At 46.6% G+C, this 21,226-nt stretch overlaps 1 protein-coding gene and 1 non-coding gene across 2 annotated transcripts in view; one reads left to right on the forward strand and one right to left on the reverse strand.

Moving 5' to 3' along the window:
* The window catches only part of CHRNA7 (cholinergic receptor nicotinic alpha 7 subunit), a 115,926-nt gene that overhangs the window by 46,144 nt on the left and 48,556 nt on the right, over positions 1 to 21,226 (forward strand). Inside the window, exon 3 of the mRNA XM_060259935.1 lies at positions 12,806 to 12,850. Within this exon, the coding sequence (XP_060115918.1) occupies positions 12,806 to 12,850 (45 nt within the window). The remainder of the gene's footprint in view (positions 1 to 12,805; positions 12,851 to 21,226) is intronic.
* Positions 16,668 to 16,741, reverse strand: TRNAQ-UUG (transfer RNA glutamine (anticodon UUG)). The gene has a single exon. It is a non-coding gene; the product is annotated as a tRNA-Gln (tRNA).

The following is a 21,226-nucleotide window of genomic DNA, read 5'->3' on the forward strand; positions in this document are numbered from 1 at the left end:
CCTCCTGATGGGGCTTGGTTGGACTGGATGGGCCACTGGCTTGATCCAACATGGCTTCTCTTATGTTCTTCTGTGACACAGAGTGTTGGACTGGATGGGCCACTGGCCTGATCCAACAGGGCTTCTCTTATGTTCTTATGTGACACAGAGTGTTGGACTGGATGGGCCACTGGCCTGATCCAACATGGCTTCTCTTATGTTCTTCTGTGACACAGAGTGTTGGACTGGATGGGCCACTGGCCTGATCCAACAGGGATTCTCTTATGTTCTTATGTGACACAGAGTGTTGGACTGGATGGGCCATTGGCCTGATCCAACATGGCTTCTCTTATGTTCTTCTGTGACACAGAGTGTTGGACTGGATGGGCCATTGGCCTGATCCAACATGGCTTCTCTTATGTTCTTATGTGACACAGAGTGTTGGACTGGAGGGGCCATTGGCCTGATCCAACATGGCTTCTCTTATGTTCTTATGTGACACAGAGTGTTGGACTGGATGGGCCATTGGCCTGATCCAACATGGCTTCTCTTATGTTCTTATGTGACACAGAGTGCTGGACTGGAGGGGCCATTGGCCTGATCCAACATGGCTTCTCTTATGTTCTTATGTGACACAGAGTGTTGGACTGGATGGGCCATTGGCCTGATCCAACATGGCTTCTCTTATGTTCTTATGTGACACAGAGTGTTGGACTGGAGGGGCCACTGGCCTGATCCAACATGGCTTCTCTTATGTTCTTATGTGACACAGAGTGTTGGACTGGGTGGGCCACTGGCCTGATCCAACAGGCCTCCTCTTATGTTCTTCTGTGACACAGAGTGTTGGACTGGATGGGCCATTGGCCCGATCCAACATGGCTTCCCTTATGGTCTCATGTTCTTATTTCCAATGAGGGGAAAGCATTTAAAAGGAGTGCGGTCCCTTTAAACATGACAGCCTGAACTCCCTTTGGTGTTCAATCATGTTTGTCACACCCTTGCTCCTGGCAGCACTCCAAAGTCCCCAAATATTTCCTGAGCTGGACCTGGCAACCCTAGAACCCACCCTGCAAAGCAGCCATTTTCTCCAGGGGAATGGAGCTCTGCAGTCTGAAGATGAGCTGGAATTCTGGGGGATCCCCAGGTCCCACCGGGAGGCTGGCCTTTCTGTCCCCAAGCCTCTTCTAGGGTTGCCAATCCCCAGGTGGGGGCAGGGGATCTCCTGGTTTGGAGGCCCTCCCCCCACTTCAAGGTCATCAGAAAGCAGGAGAGAGGAGGGAAATGTCTGCTAGGAACTCTATTATTCCCTTTGGAAAATTATTCCCATAGGAAATAATTGAGAATTGATTTGTGGGTATCTGGGGCTCTGGGGGGCCCCTGTTTTTTGTGTTAGAAGCACCAAAGGTTTCATATAGTATCCAGTGCCTGTCCCCCAAATACTCCCCAAGTTTCAAAAGGATTGAACCAGGGGGTCCAATTTTATGAGCCCCCAAAGAAGGTGCCCCTATCCTTCATTATTTCCTATGGAACATATGAACATATGAGGTTGCCTTATACTGAATCAGACCTTGGTCCATCAAAGTCAGTATTGTCTACTCAGACTGGCAGCGGCTCTCCAGGGTCTCAAGCTGAGGTTTTTCACGCCTACCTGCCTGGACCCTTTTTTGGAGATGCCGGGGATGGAACCTGGGACCTTCTGCTTCCCAAGCAGATGCTCTACCACTGAGCCACCGCCCCAGAAAGGCATTTAAAAGGTGTGTGATCCCTTTAAATGTGATGGCCAGGACTCCCTTTGGAGTTCAGTTATGCTGAACACACCCTTGCTCCTGACTCCACCCCAATGTCTCCTGGCTCCACCCCCAAAGTCCCCAGATATTTCTTGGATTGGACTTGGCAACCCCATCTCCCTGCTTGCTAACAAGTTCTGTACCTTTGTGGTTCAAAAAAACCCCCCAAAACCCCACTGAAACATTTCAGCGTTTCCCCAAGAAACTTAGGCTTCCTTGCAAACGTCTGTGATTTATCCTTTTCCTTACAAATGTGAAGGATTGATATTTTGCCAGACGGATCCATCATGCTCATTGTTCGCGGGGAGATGCTAACAACCTGAAGTCTGTCCTTTTGCTTCCAAATGAAGCTGTCGGGAGAAGCAGCCGTGGGGAACAAAGCTCCTGGAAGTGGAGACCTGCCAATCTTTCCCTCCTCACAATGAGAAATAGCCCAAAAACCCCTTTAGCACAAGCCCTGACATACCAGTGGCGGAGCATTGGCTGGCGCAGATGTTTTGAACGGCTGGATAACCATCGCAAAGAAGATGGGCTTTGGGGGGAGGGAATCGTGGGCTCCGCAATCCAAGGGGGAGCTATTACGGCCCCCAAACACTCGTGCGTTTTGAATTTTCTAAGTGATGAAAGATCCAATGGGGAACCAGCCGGTTTAAGGGAAGATGCTTTGTCTTTGCTTCGGCTTGGTTGCCTGCTTTGCTAGACAAGACAGATTAGATCACTGGGTCCTCAAAGAAATGCCTGAGAGTGTTATGGTTATCCACACTATGGTCACCTCAAGAATAGGTCACTGTAACGCTCTCTACATGGGGCTAATGTTGACCCTGACGCGGAAACGACAGCTAGTGCAGAACACTGCAGCATGGTTGTTAATGGGGTTCCAACGCCATGCTGGGAATTATTAGGAAGGCCAATGCCATGCTGGGAATTATTAGGAAGGGAATTGAAAATAAATCAGCCAGTATCATAATGCCCCTGGATAAATCGATGGTGCGGTCTCATTTGGAGTACTGTGTGCAGTTCTGGTCGCCGCACCTCAAAAAGGATATTATAGCATTGGAGAAAGTTCAGAAAAGGGCAACTAGAATGATTAAAGGGTTGGAACACTTTCCCTATGAAGAAAGGTTAAAACGCTTGGGGCTCTTTAGCTTGGAGAAACGTCGACCGCGGGGTGACATGATAGAGGTTTACAAGATTATGCATGGGATGGAGAAAGTAGAGAAAGAAGTCCTTTTCTCCCTTTCTCACAATATGAGAACTCGTGGGCATTCAATGAAATTGCTGAGCAGTCAGGTTAAAACGGATTAAAGGAAGTACTTCTTCACCCAAAGGGTGATTAACATGTGGACTTCACTGCCACAGGAGGTGGTGGCGGCTATAAGCATAGCCAGCTTCAAGAGGGGATTGGATAAAAATATGGAGCAGAGTTCCATCAGTGGCTATTAGTGGTGTATATATACACACACACACGCACACACATATATTGGCCACTGTGTGACACAGAGTGTTGGACTGGATGGGCCATTGGCCTGATCCAACATGGCTTCTCTTATGTTCTTCTGTGACACAGAGTGTTGGACTGGATGGGCCATTGGCCTGATCCAACATGGCTTCTCTTATATTCTTATGTGACACAGAGTGTTGGACTGGATGGGCCATTGGCCTGATCCAACATGGCTTCTCTTATGTTCTTATGTGACACAGAGTGTTGGACTGGATGGGCCATTGGCCTGATCCAACATGGCTTCTCTTATGTTCTTATGTTCCCTCGATGGGAGCACATTCAATCAGTGCTGAAAGAGCTGCACTGGCTACCCATTGTGTTCCAAGTCTGGTTCAAGGTGTTGGTATTGACCTTTAAAGCCCTATATGGTTGAGGGCCTGCCTATCTATGGGACTGTCTTTCTCCATGTGCTCCCCAGAGAGCACTAAAGTCAGGGACACAAAATCTGCTATCTATCCCTGGACAAAGGGAGGCCAGACTGTGTTCTGCATGGGCTAGGGCTTTCTCAGTGGCAGCACCAGAAATGTGGAATGCCCTCGGAGGCCATAAGGGCCCTGTGGGATCTTTCCCAACTCTGCAGGGCCTGTAAAACGGAACTGTTTCGGCAAGCCTTCAACGCCTAAGCGGGGAGATGGCTGCCACCCTACACTGCTGAGGAACTGCAATAATTATAGGAGCACTGGCAGAAGAAAGAAAGACCCCGCCTTACTGAAGTTGAACAGCACCTAAGAAATGTGTTTTAAATTGCTATTTTATCGCTTTAAGCTGCAACCGTGAATGTTTTTGAATGGATTGTCAGCCGCCCAGAGGCCGCTTGCCTCTAGCTGGAGACTTTGGGGAAGGATCTGGGAGAGGGCAGGGTTTGGGGAGTGGAGGGGTCTCAGCATGGAACAATGCCCTAGAGCAGGGGTGGCCAACGGTAGCTCTCCAGATGTTTTTTGCCTACAACTCCCATCAGCCATTGGCCATGCTGGCTGGGGCTGATGAGAGTTGTAGGCAAAAAAACATCTGGAGAGCTACCATTGGCCACCCCTGCCATAGAGTCCACCCTTCCAAGTAGCCACTGGTCTCTGTCAGCTGGAGATCAGGCATAAAAGTGGGAGATCTCAAGTGGAACAGGCTTCCAACCGCCTGCACAGGAAGACAGGGAAATCACAAATACCCCCCACCCCTAAAATCACAGGATCTTCATTGCTGTCAGATGGCCATCTAGCCTGTGTTTAAAAACCTCCAAGGAAGGAGAGCCCACCACCTCCCGAGGAAGCCTGTTCCACTGAGGAACCGCTCGAACAGTCAGGAAGTTCTTCCTAATGTTGAGCTGGAAACTCTTTTGATTTAATTTCAACCCCTTGGTTCTGGTCCTGCCTTTTGGGGCCACAGAAAACAATCCCACGTCATCCTCTCTAGGACAGCCCTTCAAGTACTTGAAGATGGTGATCATATCACCTCTCAGCCACCTCCTCTCCAGGCTAAACATGCCCAGCTCCTTCAACTTTTCTTCATAGGACTTGGTCTCCAGACCAAGTTCATTCCTTCCAATTTGGCCCGGGGTTCAAGCTTGGGGGAAAATCGATGAGGCTTTTACCAGCAACTCCAGCGGGCGTATGCACAAGGGCTGACAGTATGGATTTATGCCTGCGCAAGTAGGATCTCCATGTGCTTCGAGGTTTAATGCGCGGACGCTCTAGTCGGTGATGCATTGCACAAATGTTTGTGTGGCTTGGAAATAACGATGTGGCCATTAACGCTGATGAGGTATTGCTCCGAATCTCAGGCAGTTACAACCAACACCTTTATGAAGCCATTAAGAAAAGCTTCCAAGGAAGCAGCATGCTGATTATGACTAATGGGTTGGTTTTTTTGCATGACATCCAGGCGCAAAGCTTTAGGGGGGGAAAGGAGTCCATTTTCACCCAAGTTGTTATATCACCATTTGGCTGGGAAATTGGCGTTTGCTAATGAGAGAGGGAAAACGGAAGGGAAAACGGCATCCCATAAGTCTGGGGTGCCGTTCCTGTTAAATTTCAGATATGCAAAGTACAGAGAAGGGAGGAGAAAATGTTTCCAGATGGACCCAAGGAAATACTGATTTGCACAAAGAGCAATTAAAAAAGTGTGGTGCAGCCAGGCCTCATTTTGGGTAGGAGCTCTCAAGAGTGGAGCTCCAGAACCTCTAAATTTCATTGTGCTTTTTCTTTCTTTCTTGGAGAGCCAGTTTGGTGTAGTGGTTAAGTGTGCAGACTCTTATCTGGGAGAACCGGGTTTGATTCCCCACTCCTCCACTTGCACCTGCTGGAATGGCCTTGGGTTAGCCATAGCTCTGGCAGAGGTTGTCCTTGAAAGGGCAGCTGCTGTGAGAGCCCTCTCCAGCCGCACCCACCTCACAGGGTGTCTGTTGTGGGGGAGGAAGATAAAGGAGATTGTGAGCCGCTCTGAGACTCTTCGGAGTGGAGGGCGGGATATAAATCCAATATCTAAATCTAAATCTTTCTTGCCCCTTTCAATACTTGCTTCTGGGCTCCAGCGTTCAAACCCACTGTGGGAAGTTTGCTGAACTCTTAAGATCTGACAAACTTTCTACTCTTTTTCCCTACCAAAAAGGGGAAAGTAAACAAAACATATCAAGCAGACAGATGGAACTCTTCATCACGCCACTGTGGCCACATAGGAGAAAGTAATCTTAAAAAGTATGCCGTGTTCCCTCTAAGCTGAGTTAGCGCAAGCTAGCTCACAGATTTTTAGCCTTAGCTCAGGAAGGATGACCCCAGAGCACAATAACTTATGCAATAGCTCCCAACTTTAATGCCAGTAGCTCACAAAGTAGAATTTTTGCTCACAAGACTCTGCAGCTTCGAGGGAACACTGGATGGGAGTAAGTTTTTAATTAGGACAATGTTAAATTCAAGAAGCGTTTTAAGGTAGATGCTGAGCTGCTATAATTTAGTACACCTTCCGATGAACTCAGGGATGTGTGGCATATGCAAATGAGTTGTGCTAATGAGCTCCGGCACATCTTTTTCTATGAGAGGACCCCTGGGCATGGCAATGTATTGGGCTGTAGATGCTGGGCATATCCTTGAAGTAGCATGCTGTTTGAGTAACATACAAGCTGTGTGGGGAAATCAGTACGTGTGGCTCACTGGTAGAGCATCTGCTTAACATGCAGAAGGTCCCAGGTTCAATCCCCAGTTAAATCTCCAGTTTAATGGGTCTCCAGTTAATTGGATCAGATAGCAGGTGATGGGAAAGACTTTTCTCCGCCTGAGACCCTGGAGAGCTGCTGCCAGTCTGAATAGACATACAGTACTGACTTTGATGAACCAAGGGTCTAATTCAGTATAAGGCAGCTTCATGTGTTCTGGCATATTATGGGAGGGGCCATGGCTCAGCGGTAGAGCCTCTGCTTGACATGCAGAAGGTCCCAGGTTCAATCCCCGGCATCTGCAGTTTCAAAGGACCAGGTAGGAGGTGATGGGAAAGACCTCTGCCTGAAACCCTGGAGATCTGCTGACAGGCTGATTAGACAATATTGACCTTTATGGGCCGAGGATCTGATTCAGTATAGGGCAGATTCATGTGCTGGGGAGATGCTGTGGCTCAGTGGCAGAGCCTCTGCTGGGCACGCAGAAGGTTCCAGGTTCAATCCCCGGCATCGCCATGTTTTTCAGATACCATTAGGCCTGAATGTGAGAAGCCTGAGATTTCAGGCCTTCCCTACCTCGAGCTGTAGAAAATCTCTCTCCTTGCATCTCGGCACCTTTTTGCGCACGCAGAGGAAAATGCTGTTTCAAAAATGACCTTTTCACGTTGCCAGAATCAACATCCAAATGCAGCTGTTACATGTGTTCAGTTCAGTTCTGAGTGAAATAGAAACTTAGGAAGACTTTGAGATATAAACTCGCTGACTGGGGATTAATGATCCCGGCATCGTCTTTTGCCGTCACCTCCTGTTTAGTACAAAACAAGGACTATTGCCAGGAGCTTTTGGTTCATTGAGGGGAAAGACTGGATTTTTGGGAATACATATTTAAGGATTTTCATATTTTCATAGTCGATGGACTTGGTTCGTAGGTGCTGTTGCAGAGAAAGAAGAAAGAAAGAAGTATTAAAAGCCTGATAAGCTGTAGCAGGGGTGGCCAAACTGTAGCCTGGGAGATACATGTGGCTCTTTCACACATATTGTGTGGCTCTCGAAGTCCCCTCCACCCTGTTGGCCAGCTTGAAGAAGTCATTTGTCTCTTTAAATCACTTCTCCAAGCCAAGTCAGCCAATGGAGAATATATTTAGAATTCCTTCCTTCCTTCCTTCCTTCCTTCCTTCCTTCCTTCCTTCCTTCCTTCCTTCCTTCCTTCCTTCCTTCCTTCCTTCCTTCCTTCCTTCCTTCCTTCCTTCCTTCCTTCCTTCCTTCCTTCCTGTCAGTTTGGTGTAGTGGTTAAGTGTGAGAGCCAGTTTGGTGTAGTGGTTAAGTGTGCGGACTCTTATCTGGGAGAACCGGGTTTGATTCCCCACTCCTCCACTTGCACCTGCTGGAATGGCCTTGGGTCAGCCATAGCTCTCATAGGAGTTGTTCTTGTTTGATTCCCCACTCCTCCACTTGCACCTGCTGGAATGGCCTTGGGTCAGCCATAACTCTCATAGGAGTTGTTCTTGTTTGATTCCCCACTCCTCCACTTGCACCTGCTGGAATGGCCTTGGGTCAGCCATAGCTCTGGCAGAGGTTGTCCTTGAAAGGGCAGCTGCTGTGAGAGCCCTCTCCAGCCCCACCCACCTCACAGGGTGTCTGTTGTGGGGGAGGAAGGGAAAGGAGATTGTGAGCCGCTCTGAGACTCTTCGGAGTGGAGGGCGGGATATAAATCCAATCTCTTCATCTACCTCACAGGGTGTCTATTGTGAGGGAGGAAGGGAAAGGAGATTGTGAGCCGCTCTGAGACTCTTCGGAGTGGAGGGCGGGATATAAATCCAATATCTTCATCTACCTCACAGGGTGTCTGTTGTGGGGGGAGAAGATATAGGAGATTGTGAGCCTCTCTGAGACTCTTCGGAGTGGAGGGCGGGATATAAATCCAATATATTCATCTACCTCACAGGGTGTCTGTTGTGGGGGAGGAAGGTAAAGGAGATTGTGAGCCGCTCTGAGACTCTTCGGAGTGGAGGGCGGGATATAAATCCAATATCTTTTTCATCTTCTTCTTCTTCTGTCTTATGGCTTTCAAACATCTGATGTTCATGTCTTGCAGTTCTCAAAAAATCTGACATTTAGTCTATGAGGCTCTTACATCATTATTTTTTTTTTTTGCATTTTATAATTTTATTGACAATTGTTAATGATACAAAAATACTAAACAAACAACCAAAAACAATACAAAACAAATATACTATACAGGCCAACAGATATGACAATACAACCATAAGACAAAACATAACATCCAACTGGAGAGTGATGGTAAGAATTGATTAGTTCAAACATCCGCACTCTAAATCTAAATTAAATTGCGTCTTAGTGTAATATGTTTACTATTAATCAAGTATTCACATTTCCTACCATACTATGAACTTTACCAAAATTATTTCCATCTTATTCTTATTTTCACATATCTATTTTGCTCTCATTGACAAGAGTTAAGTTTCATGTCGTTTTTAACCAGACATACAACGGTTGCCATGTTTGTTCACACATTTGTACATTGCCTTCTTTTAATCTCACTGATAGGTGGTCCATTTCTGCTACCTCAAGGAGTTTTTGTACAAACTCTTCTAGTCTAGGTATCTGCTTGACTTTCCAACCTCTCGCATAAACTATTCTGGCCGCCGTGACTGCTTGCACTAGAAATCTATATACTGGCTTTGGGATGTCTTTCTGGCATATGTTTAATAAGTACATCTCAGGTTGGTGGCTAATGTATCTTTTTAGTACCTTTTGGAGCCAGCTATGAATCTGGCCCCAATATGTTCTCAGTTTTGGACATTGCTACGATAAAGGGACCCTTTTACCTTCTGGCATTTCCAACACTTATTGGAGACATTCTGATAGATCTTTGCAAGTTTCTCTGGTGTTGTATACCATCTATACACCATCTTATAGAGATTTTCTTTAAAAATGGCTGATCTTGTGGATTTTATACTTTCTTTCCACAGTTTTTCCCAGTCTATGGCATGCCCAATGTCCTGCATCCATTTCACCAGCTTTCCTTCACAACTTCTCCTTGCATTCTATGAGGCTCTTACATTCAGCAAGTTTGGCCACCCCTGGCTATAGGGTATTGATCTGTTCTAACTTGTATCAGGGATGAACTTTGAAAGGGTCTTTCTGCTAGCTTGGAAGGAACTCTTGGCACTTATCTCTTCTTGATAAGTGATCTTGTTCTTGTAAACGTTCTGTTGATTTTTTATGTAAACAAGGAACAATTAACAAGAAAGCCTTCTAAACAATTAACTGGCTTTCTCAGAAGATCCGGGAGGGGGAAAGCGAGGTGAATGGAAGGTTCAGGCTGAAATTGAAGGGACACGGACTTCAGCCTCTTTCATTTATAGGATTTAAAGTACATATAAGGCTGTGACACGTTACTTACAATTAGCTCTGCGTTTAGTTGAACATATATGAACATATGAAGCTGCCTTATACTGAATCAGACCCTTGGTCCATCAAAGTCAGTATTGTCTTCTCAGACTGGCAGCGGCTCTCCAGGGTCTCAAGCTGAGGTTTTTCACACCTATTTGCCTGGACCCTTTTTTGGAGATGCCAGGGATTGAACCTGGGACTTTCTGCTTTCCAAGCAGATGCTCTACCACTGAGCCCCGCAAAGTTCTGAGAAAGTATTGTGTTTGATCATATAGATATACACCGACTTAGCTGTGAAATTCTATAGAAACACTACAGAAGCACAGTATCTGATTTTAGTTGATTCACACTGCTGGTAGAAAAGAAACATACCACGTCGTATTCACATTAAGACTATTTTATCAGTAAAACACTACAGAGCTGGTAGGGAAACTATCTTGACTGGTCTCCGCTTATAGTTTAGTGAAATCTATGTTGCTAGAAGTGAGGAAGAAATCCCTGGAGTATCTAGAGTGTGAAAACTCAGCCGCCCTGAGCCCGTTTGGGGAGGACAGGAAATAAATATGATAAAATAAAAGCAAATAAACAAAATTAGCCTAGGGGCAGTTCCAGCTACTGCGGCCTTCATAGCATAAGGCTGAGCCATGGTGGAATCATAAGAACATAAGAACATAAGAGAAGCCATGTTAGATCAGGCCAATGGCCCATCCAGTCCAACATTCTGTGTCACACAGCGGCCAAATATATATATATATATATATATATATATATATATATATATATATATATATATACACACACACACACACACACACACTGTGGCTAATAGCCACTGATGGACCTCTGCTCCATATTTTTATCTAACCCCTTCTTGAAGGTGGCTATGCTTGTGGACGCCACCACCTCCTGTGGCAGTGAATTCCACATGTTAATCACCCTTTGGGTGAAGAAGTACTTCCTTTTATCCGTTTTAACCTGTCTGCTCAGCAATTTCATCGAATGCCCACGAGTTCTTGTATTGTGAGAAAGGGAGAAAAGTACTTCTTTCTCTACTTTCTCCATCCCATGCATTATCTTGTAAACTTCTATCACGTCACCCCTCAGTCATGATAGAAGTTTACAAGATAATGCATGGGATGGAGAAAGTAGAGAAAGAAGTACTTTTCTCCCTTAGAACTTTTCTCCCATAGAACCATAGAGCTGGAAGGGACCTCCAGGGTCATCTTGTCCAACCCCCTGCACAATGCAAGAAATTCTCAAATATCTCCCCGCCCACACACAGGTCCCCAGTGACCCATGCTTTGTGCCCAGAAGACGGCAAAAACCTCCAAGATCCTTTGCCAAATTGGCCTGGAGAAAAATGTCTTCCTGACCCCAAAGTGGCAAATCATCATTTCCCTAGGTGTGTAAGAAAGAGCCACAAGAACTAAGCACTGATGCAAGCAAGTCTTCCTGCTAGGGTTGCCAAGCCCAAGAAATATCTGGGGACTTTGGAGGTGGAGCCAGGAGACATTGGGGGTGGAGCCAGGAGCAAGGGTGTGACAAGTATTATTGAACTCCAAAGGGAGTTCTGGCCATCAGATTTAAGGGACCACACACTTTTTAAATGTCTCCCCTCCACTGGAAATAATGAAGGATAGGAGCACCTTCTTTGGGGCTCAGAGAATTGGACCTCTTGGTCCAATCTTTTTGAAACTTGGAGGGTGTTTTGAGGAGAGTCACTGGATGCTATGCTGCATCTACCTCAAAACGCCCCCCCCCCGAGCCCCAGATACCCACGGATCAATTCTCCATTATACTCTATGGGAATAGCTCTCCATAGGGAATAATGGAGTGTCCACCAGATATTTCCCTCCCCCCCCCGCTTTCTGATGACCCTGAAGCGGGGGGAGGGCCTCCAAATTGCAGGATCCCCTGCCCCTACTTGGGGATTGGCAACCCTACTTCCTGCCCTCCTTCTCATGACCTGCCTAAGTTCACAGAATCAGCATTGCTGTCAGATGGCCATCTAGCCTCTGTTTAAAAACCTCCAAAGAAGGAGAGCCCATCTTTGGTAGTTATTTAGGGAGCGGGGCCAAAAGCTCATGCGAATTCAAAATGGATGCCAAGATCTAAAACAGATGTCAGGAGAGAGTGTTAAGGGAAGAAGCCAAGTTTAGGAGGAGATTCTGGGAATAAGTTAAGAGAATAGTGAGGTCAAGGTCAAGAAGTTCTTGGCGAAGAAACACAAACAGGACGTACACTTACGTAAATGTAATTGGCAATGGGGAAGTCTGGTCATTTGACAAAGGAAAGTCCAAAACAGGATATGCATGAAAGTCTTATGTAAATTCCAATTACTGATGAACTCCTGATTGCCCAAGATGGTGTCTTGAACTTTTCTTGTCGAAGAGGATGTCTTGTCCGGTTGATAGACATTCAAAGGGATTGGAAAGACCAGTGGAGGAAGGGTTGCCGAGTTCGACTCAAGAAATACCTGTGGACTTTGGGGGTGGAGACAGGAGACTCTGGGGGTGGAGCCAGCAGCAGGGGTGGGTGTGACAAAAATGATTGAACTGCAAAAAGAGTTCTGGCCACCGCATTTAAAGGGACCGCCTTCCTTCCATAGGAAATAATGGAGGATGGGACACCTTTGGGGGCTCATAGAATTGGACCCCCTGATCCAAATCTTTTTGAAACTTGGCAGCTGTTTGGAGGAGAGGCACTGGATGCTATGCTGAAAATTTGGTGCCTCTACCTCAAAAAACAGCCCCTCTAGAGCCCCAGATACCTGCAGATCAATTCTCCATCATACCCTATGGGAATCAATCTCCATAGGAAGTAATGGAGCGCCCAGCAGACATTTCTCACTGCTGAGCGAACATTGGGCTTGGAAGATACAGCGGAATGAAAAGGAATTCTTCACTTCTCTGTGACAGCTGTTAGCTCTACCTTTCCTTAATGCGAATGTTGACTTGTTCCCTTTCCTCCCTTTTGCAGGATGAAAAGAACCAGGTCTTAACCACCAACATTTGGCTACACATGGTGAGTTTTCCAAAAATCAACCAGAAACAGGTGTCCTGTCACCGTAAAGCAGGCCTCCTGAGCAAATTTGTGTGGGTGCCTTTGGAATTCTGACACAGCGTGTTGAGCACAGACACAAAATGGCAGCCACGGGCAGCAGAGCCAACCACAAAATGGCTGCCAATGCTTCCCTTCACTCACACAGTGAAGCACCTTGTGCTGCGGTGGGCAGGGAAAGGTGATAACCTGGAGAGCTGCTGCCAGTCTAAGTAGACAATACTGACCTTGCCGGAGGATGTAGTGATGGCCATGTTGGGGACTCCTGCTATAAAGGCTGACAAAAATTTAAACTTGGTTTCAATATTGGCCTGTTGCGACTTCTTCAAATTAGGGTTGCCAATTCCCAGATGGGGGCAGGGGATCCTTGGTTTGGAAGTCCTCCCCCCGCTTCAGGGTCATCAGAAAGGGAAGGGGAGAGGGAAATGTCTGCTGGGCACTCCATAATACCCTATGGAGACTGATTCCCATAAGGTATAATGGAGAATTGATCTGCAGGTATCTGGGGCTCTGGCGGGCTGCTTTTTGAGGTAGAGGCACCAAATTTTCAGCATAGAATCCGGTATCTCTCCTCAAAAGACTCTCCAAATTTCAAAAAGATTGGACCAGGGGTCCAATTCGATGAGCCCCAAAAGAAGGCGCCCCTTCTTTCATTATTTCCAATAGAGGTCGAGGCATTTAAAAGGTGTGCGGTTCCTTTAAGCGTGATGCCCAGAACTCCCGTTGGAGTTCAGCCATGCTTGTCGCACCCTTGTTCCTGGCTCCACCCCCAAAGTCCACAGATATTTCTTGAATTGGATTGGGCAGCCCTACTAAAAAGGAACGAAGTCCACTGCTTATAGAGACATTAAATTCAACTGCAGGCCATCAGTCAGATACTGCGAAAAGACTGCCTTGACAGACCTTGTCAAGTATTAACATCTACCTGTTTGTGCCAGACATACGAAAAGGAAGAAGGCATTTCCATCCACCAGTCTTGGTACCCAGCTCTGCAAAACACCCTACAGACTATAAATTGCAGAAAGTCACAGAACAACCAGCACATTCCACAGAACAATCAAAACAGTCAACAACCATCTTCCTTATCTTCACACCCCTTCCAACCCTCCCAGCAATTAACACAGAACAATGGGCACATTCAACAGCCAGTTTCCTTATCACTACCCTTCCAGGAAGCCCCACCAAACAATGGGCACATCCACAAACCAATTGCCCTTTCACCACACCCCCCCCAGCCTAGAAATAGCAGCTCTCCAGCAGCCCTGGCCCCACTCAATGCACAGCAGCCAAGAAGGTCAGAGTGCCTGCTCCGGCTGCAACGCCACTGAGGATGTTCTCTGCAGCTGAGAACGAAACGTCTGGAAGGAAAACTTTCTCCAGTAGAACACGGCACTTGAGCCCGAAAGATTCTACAAACCCTAATGATGTTATCAGCCGTGAAAACCTGAAATCTTTGATCATTTTAAAATGCTTGCAAACACCAGAAAAAGAAAGCAGTTTTTTTTAAAAAGTATCGAACATCTAGTCTAATTCTCAATGGGAAGTAAGACAGGTAATCAAAGAGTTGCGTTATTCCAGAACAGCTTGGGAAAACAGAATTAAAAACCGGTTCAAATGCACCAGTCCTAATGAGAGAGGTGATGCCAGGTTTTCAATAACTATTATCTCCCTATCTTCCCTGGATCTAGTGCCCATCAGCTCTGCTGGGAGAACCCAAGTTCTAGTGTTATGAGCAAGGGAATCAAATCCCCATTGTCCATTTCCCCCACCGTCTGCATAATTTTATTCACCACGTCGATTGTATCACTGCTGCAGCCTCCGCTTCTACAGGTCCGGATAGGTCTATGCAGGGCTTTCTTTGTAGCAGGCACTCCTTTGCATATTAGGACACACCAGGCCTTGGAGTCAGCAGGAGCTCACAGAAGCTCAGCTCCTGAACCTTTCTGAGGGTTCCCCCTCCTCCCCCCCCTACCTAGCTTTTCCATTGAATAGTAGGTGCAGCTGCATAACCATTCCTGGATTAAGAGAGCGGGCAGCCAGCCAACCACCAGGGGCTTTGCACACCCCCAGCAGCCCTCATTAACCCCTGGAGAAGCCCACACCACCCTTTCTCCACTTCTTATGTGATTTTGGGCAGACAGTGGCTTGCTGGCCTTCTGACTGTGGGTGGGGTGGCCAAGGAAAGCCTCAGGTGAACGAGGCCTTCTTGAGCTGGCTGGATCTCTAGCCAGCTCAAGCAGGCCTCGCTCACCCAGGGCTCTCCTTTCTTGCGTTGGGTTGCTTTTGGAAGGTGGGGGGGCATCATATGCTAATGAGTTATGCTAATGAGCTCCACCCCCTATTTTCCTACAAAATGACCCCTGGGCCATACACCCCTGATATAGCCGATTCTCCAAGAGCTTGCAGTAGGCCTTGTAAGAAGAGCTCTGTAAGCTCCAGGAGTATTGGCTACATCAAGGGGTGTGGCCTAATATGCAAAGGAGTTCCTGCTACAAAAAAGTCCTGGGTCTATGCAGTGGTAACTGTTCCAATAATCGTGTCACCCTTTCATAAACTCATTTTTGAGCGAAAGGAGGCTGCAAATGACAGAGACATCCTGCATGACCCTCAGCTTGCAGCCGGCGTTCAGAGATTCTCTCCAGATGGTTTCTGTTGCAGCAAAAAGCATTCTCCTGAAGGAACGGTTTCTTTTCTGTTTGATCCGTTGCCATCCTTTTGAACAGAGGGCTCCAATCTCTCCCTGTCAGGTCGCATTCGCGGTCTGTCTCCTTTGTCAAAAAGGGGGGGGAAAAATAACTGGAGAGGGATATTAATTCAATTTGTCATGTGCAAGGCCTTGGCCTCACAGCAACAGGCGCTAGAGCAAAGTATTTAAACATCGCCGGTCCAGGAAGTGCTGGAAAGCAGGAGAGAGTGTGGAGGACACCAATTAAAAACTTTTTCTGCAAAATTGACTAATTAAGGAAGCGGATCTGCAAGTTAATTTACCGCACCTGTTGGCTCTGATTGACTTCCAAGAGATCTCGGGGAAAACCTATCCCCCCCCCCCTTTTGAATAATGTTTTCTGTGCAAAGCTGCCCGATGGGGTTTCCTGCACTTAAAAACCAGTGCCCAAATGCAGCAAAGTCTTTTTTTTTTTTTTAAAAAAAAATGTGTTTAAAGCATTCTGTATGTTTTTGATTTCTTCCCGTTTTTTGACCAAATTGGCCCTTCTGCCGGCCAACAACGTCCTCAAATGACACAGTCCAACAATTGGGGTTGAAGTGGCCTTATATTGAATCAGACCCTTGGTCCAGCATGGTTGATATTATCCACACAGAACGGTGGCTGCCCTCCAAGGTATCAGGCTGAGGCCGTTCCCATCTCCTCCTGCCCGGGTCCTTTTAAGTGGAGATGCCGGGGGTTGAACCTGGGACCTTCCGCATGCTAAGCAGATGCTCTGCCACCATTCCCTTGGTCCAGCAAGGTCGGTCTTGTCTACTCAGACTGCCAGCAGCTCTCCAGGGTCTCAGGCAGAGACGTCTTTTCTCATCATCTACTGCCAGATCTCTTTTAACTGGAGATGCTGGGGACTGAACCTGGAACCTTCCACGTACTAAGCAGATACTTTGTCACTGAGCCACAGCCCTCTCCAAGAAGTCCAGATACATGAAGTTGCCTTATACTGAATTAGATTCCCTTGGTCCATCAGGGTTGGTATTGTCTACTCAGACTGCCAGCAGCTCTCCAGGGTCTCAGGCTGAGGTCTTCCCCATCAACTACTACCAGATCTCTTTTAACTGGAGATGCCGGGGATTGAACCTGGCACCTTCTGCATGCCAAAAGCAGACGCTCTACCACTGAGCCACAACCCCTAGGTAGAGTTACCCCCTTCTAAAGCCGTTGAAATCCATGGGCTTATAAGGGTATAACTTCACTTAGGACTTGGCACTGGAGGAGCTGCTAGGCCAGTTTGGGGCATCCCGCTGGGGTGAAACAGGAGCTACCACATACATAAGTAAGTAAGTAAGTCAGTAAGTAGATAAAATAGTTCAACCCTCTCAGCACCACATAAGATCTCAATCATTTTTAAGAGAGCAGCTTGGTGCAGTGGTGAAGAGCAACAGATTCTAATCTGGAGAACCCAGTTTGATTCCTTAGTTCTCCACATGAAGCCAGCTGGGTGACCTCGGGCCAGTTGAACATTGAACATATGAAGCTGCCTTCTACTGAATCAGACCCTCGGTCCATCAAAGTCAGTCTTGTCTACTCAGACTGGCAGCGGCTCTCCAGGGTCTCAAGCTGAGGTTTTTGACACCTATTTGCCTGGACCCTTTTTAGTTGGAGACGCTGGGGATTGAACCTGGGACCTTCTGCTTCCCAAGCAGATGCTCTACCAATGAGCCACCATCTCTCCCCAGTTACAGCAGTCTCAGGACTCTCTCAGCCCCACTTGCTCACAGGGTGTCTGTTGTGGGGAAAGGACCAGAAGGGGATCGTAAGCTGCTCTGAGACTCCTTCAGGTAGTGAAGGGTGGAGTATGAAATCAATTCTTCTTCTTCTTCTTCCTCCTCCTCCTTGGTTGCTGGGACATTTGGCTGCTGTATTTTAATTTAGTTGACTTTTGGGATGGTTTTCACTTGAGTGTTTTTTAAAATAGGTTCCCTAAATAAAGGCAAGAACATGAGAATGAAAGCGCCTGAAGCATGCGATTTCTCCGATCCTCCACGTACACCGCTTATGGAGGACAGAGGCTGCAGTTCTTAGATGCCTCCCCGAAATCTCAAATGCAAAGGTCGTCTTTGCAGAAAATAAGGGCTGATGTGTTTGGAGCGTTTAGCGCAAGCTGTTTCCAGTGGCATTAAAACTGTCAGGCACAATCTGTGTGTGTCGGAGTTATAGCTTTGTCCCGACCAGTAAGATTTTAAAACACAGGACTCAAAAGTAGGTCTTTGACGAAGGTCTTCAGCTTCTTCTTTCTTCTTTCTTTCTTCTTTCTTTCTTCTTCTTTCTTTCTTTCTTTCTTTCTTTCTTTCTTTCTTTCTTTCTTTCTTTTCTTTCTTTCTTTTCTTTCTTGTCTTTCTTTCTTTCTTTCTTTCTTTCTTTCTTTCTTTCTTTCTTTCTTTCTTCTCTCTCTCTCTCTCTCTCTCTTCTCTTTCTCTCTTTCTCTCTTTCTCTCTCTCTGCTCTCTTTCCCTCCCTCCCTATCCTCCCTTCCTCCCTCCCTCCCTCCCTCCCATCACCTTCCTTCCTTCCTTCCTTCCTTCCTTCCTTCCTTCCTTCCTTTCCTTCCTTCCTACCTTCCTTCCTTCCTTCCTTCCTTCCTTCCTTCTCCCTCCCTGGCTCAATCTCTTACAATGCAATTCTATACAGAGTCACTCCAGTCTATCTAAAGTTATGAGTTTACACTAGTAAAGTGGCACAGGAATATAATAATAATAATAAATTTTTATTTATATCCCGCCCCTCACCCGCCAAGGCAGGCTCAGAGCGGCTCACAAGACATGATACATATACCATGATATAACAATAAAATACAAATAATACAACAACTTACAGTTAAAATACAAATTCATAAGTTTAAGTTAAATAAACAATTTAAAACCGATATAAATTAATGGTGGCTACAGTATGGCACTGTTAAGCCATCTTTAAAAGAACAGCAACAACTTGATAGGCACCAATATTTCTTTAGTACTACCATTCAGTAAAGAAAGCCAGGACCATCTATTTGCAAGACCCGAGCAAGTCCGTTAACAACAGGACATTTCGGAAGTCGTTCATTCATAGGTCAGAAGCCACCTTAATGGCACTTAACACACAAAGCCACTTTCTGAAGCATCTGATTTCCCTCTTTCTGAGGGTTGCCTCATTAGTGTTCCCGTTGTGAGTGGGATGGACATCATGACGGCACACAACCAATTGGATTTAGCAAACACAATGTTTAGAAAAGAGGAGGGGGACCAAGATGATGAAGGGGCAGAGAGAGAGCACAAAGAGAAATCCCCCCTCCCAAAATATTAGAACTTGAGGGCATCCAAGGAAGCCGTAGGTTTTGAAAGGGCAAACCGATTGCTTTACACAGAGAGTGACTGAAGTATGGAAATCACTGCCTGAGGATGCAGTGAAGGCCCTGAGAATAACTAGCTTTAAAGGAGATTAGATATTGGATTTATATCACACCCTATACTCTGAATCTCAGTCTCAGAGCAGTCACAATCTCCTTTACCTCCCCCCCCCCCCGACCAAAACAGACACCCTGTGAGCAAGTGGGGCTGAGAGGGCTCTTACAGCAGCTGCCCTTTCAAGGACAACTCCTGCAAGAGCTATGGCTGACCCAAGGCTGTTCCAGCAGGTGCAAGTGGAGGAGTGGGGAATCAAACCTGGTTCTCCCAGATAAGAATCCACACACTTAACTACTACACCATACTGGCTCTCAGATAAAGGGGAATGAGCCATGAACATATGAAGCTGCCTTCTACTGAATCAGACCCTCGATCCATCAAAGTCAGTATTGTCTACTCAGACTGGCAGTGGCTCTCCAGGATCTCAAGCTGAGTTTTTTTCATGCCTATTTGCCTGGACCCTATTTAGCTGGAGATGCCGGGGATTGAACCTGGGACCTTCTGCTTACCAAGCAGTTGCTCTACCACTGAGCCACCATTCCTGAGGGGATCCTCCGTGTTCAGAGGCACTGATCCTCTGAATCCTAGAGGTAGAAGGCAACATCTGGGGAAGGCCTCAACCTCTGTGCCCTGTGGTTGACCCTCTAGAGGCACTGGTTGTCCACTGTGTGGGACAGGATGCTGACTTGATGTACTATTGGTTTGATCCATCATACATACATACATCATTTTATTTGTATCCCGCCCTCCCCACCGAAGCAGGCTCAGGGCGGCTAACAACATTAAATCAATACATTAAGTACAATAATATTCGAAACAATAACTAATTTAACAATTTAATTAAAATTCTAAAATTAATAAAATTAACATCCTGGTGCTATTAAAACAGGTGGTAAATTTCCTTTTTTTCCTTAGCAGTCTCTCTCTTAATCGGTTGTAGGCCATCCTAAAAAGAATGGTCTTGCAGGCCCTGAGGAACTGTTCAAAGTCCCGCAGGGCCCGCGTTTCTTCCGGGAGCTGGTTCCATAGGTGTGGAGTCCACTACAGAGAAAGCCCGAGTGCGGGTACTCTGTAGTTTTACCTCTTTCGGCAGGGCTCTTCGTAATGAAGGTCTCGCCTCTATGCGAGGAAGAAGATATTGGATTAATATTCTGCCTTATACTCTGAATCTCAGAGTGGTCACAATCTCCTTTGCCTCCCCCCCCACCACAAAAGACACTTTGTGAGGTAGGTGAGGCTGAGAGAGTGCTGACAGAAACTGCCTTTTCAAGGACACCACCTGTGGGGAACTATGGATGACCCAAGCGATTCCAGCAGCTGCAAGTGGAGGAGTGGGGAATCAAACTTGGTTCTCCCAGAAAAGAGTCCGTGCACTTAACCACTACACCGTGCACTAGATGAACCCCTAGCCTGATCCAGCAGCGCTTTTCTGATGGTCTTATATCCCTGAGGGGTAAGATAAGGATAAGTGAAGATGCTGTAACTGAACTTTGCAAAGGATGTGGGAAAATGGCAGGAAACATAACTTCATTATTTTTTGATGCTGCCAAAATGGTTCTTGGAAAAGTGAGTCATTTCAGCATAATCCGACATTCGGGCAATAAAAAAAAGAAGAAGATGCAGAGGCCTTTCGGAAGACCGTGTTTTATTACCACTGCACTTAAAAAAAAAGGAGATACAAGGGGGGGGGATAAAATGAGCTCTTCAGGGGGAGAAAAGTGAACACAGTCAATCAGCTTGTGCAATCGGAACTCAGCATCCTGGCAGTTTAATTAAGGACCAAGGGACTGGAAAAAAAACAAAACAGAAACCAAGAGCTAGCAATCAGGTTTAACTTGACCAGCCGCGATTGACTTCTGCACAGCAGAAAGTGACATGGTGTCGACCGTTGACTGGTTTGTTCGTGCAGTCAAAAGGGAGCCGATCTGAACTGCAAAAGGGAAAAGGGGAGAAAGCAGCTGTCATTGATGCCAACTGTCTAGACTGGGTAATAGGGCTTTTTTTTGTAGAAGAAGGAGACTGCAGATTGATACCCCGCCCTTCTCTCTGAATCAGAGTGTCAGAGCGGCTTACAATCTCCCTTTATCTTCTTCCCCCACAACAGACACTCTGTGAGGTGGTGGTGGTGGGGGGGCTGAGAGAGCTCTGACAGAAAACTGCCATTTCAAGGACAACTCTTGCAAGAGCTATGGATGACCCGAGACCATTCCAGCAGCTGCAAGTGGAGGAGTGGGAA

Source organism: Heteronotia binoei, chromosome 19 (genome assembly GCF_032191835.1).
Source record: "Heteronotia binoei isolate CCM8104 ecotype False Entrance Well chromosome 19, APGP_CSIRO_Hbin_v1, whole genome shotgun sequence".
Lineage (NCBI taxonomy): Eukaryota > Metazoa > Chordata > Lepidosauria > Squamata > Gekkonidae > Heteronotia > Heteronotia binoei.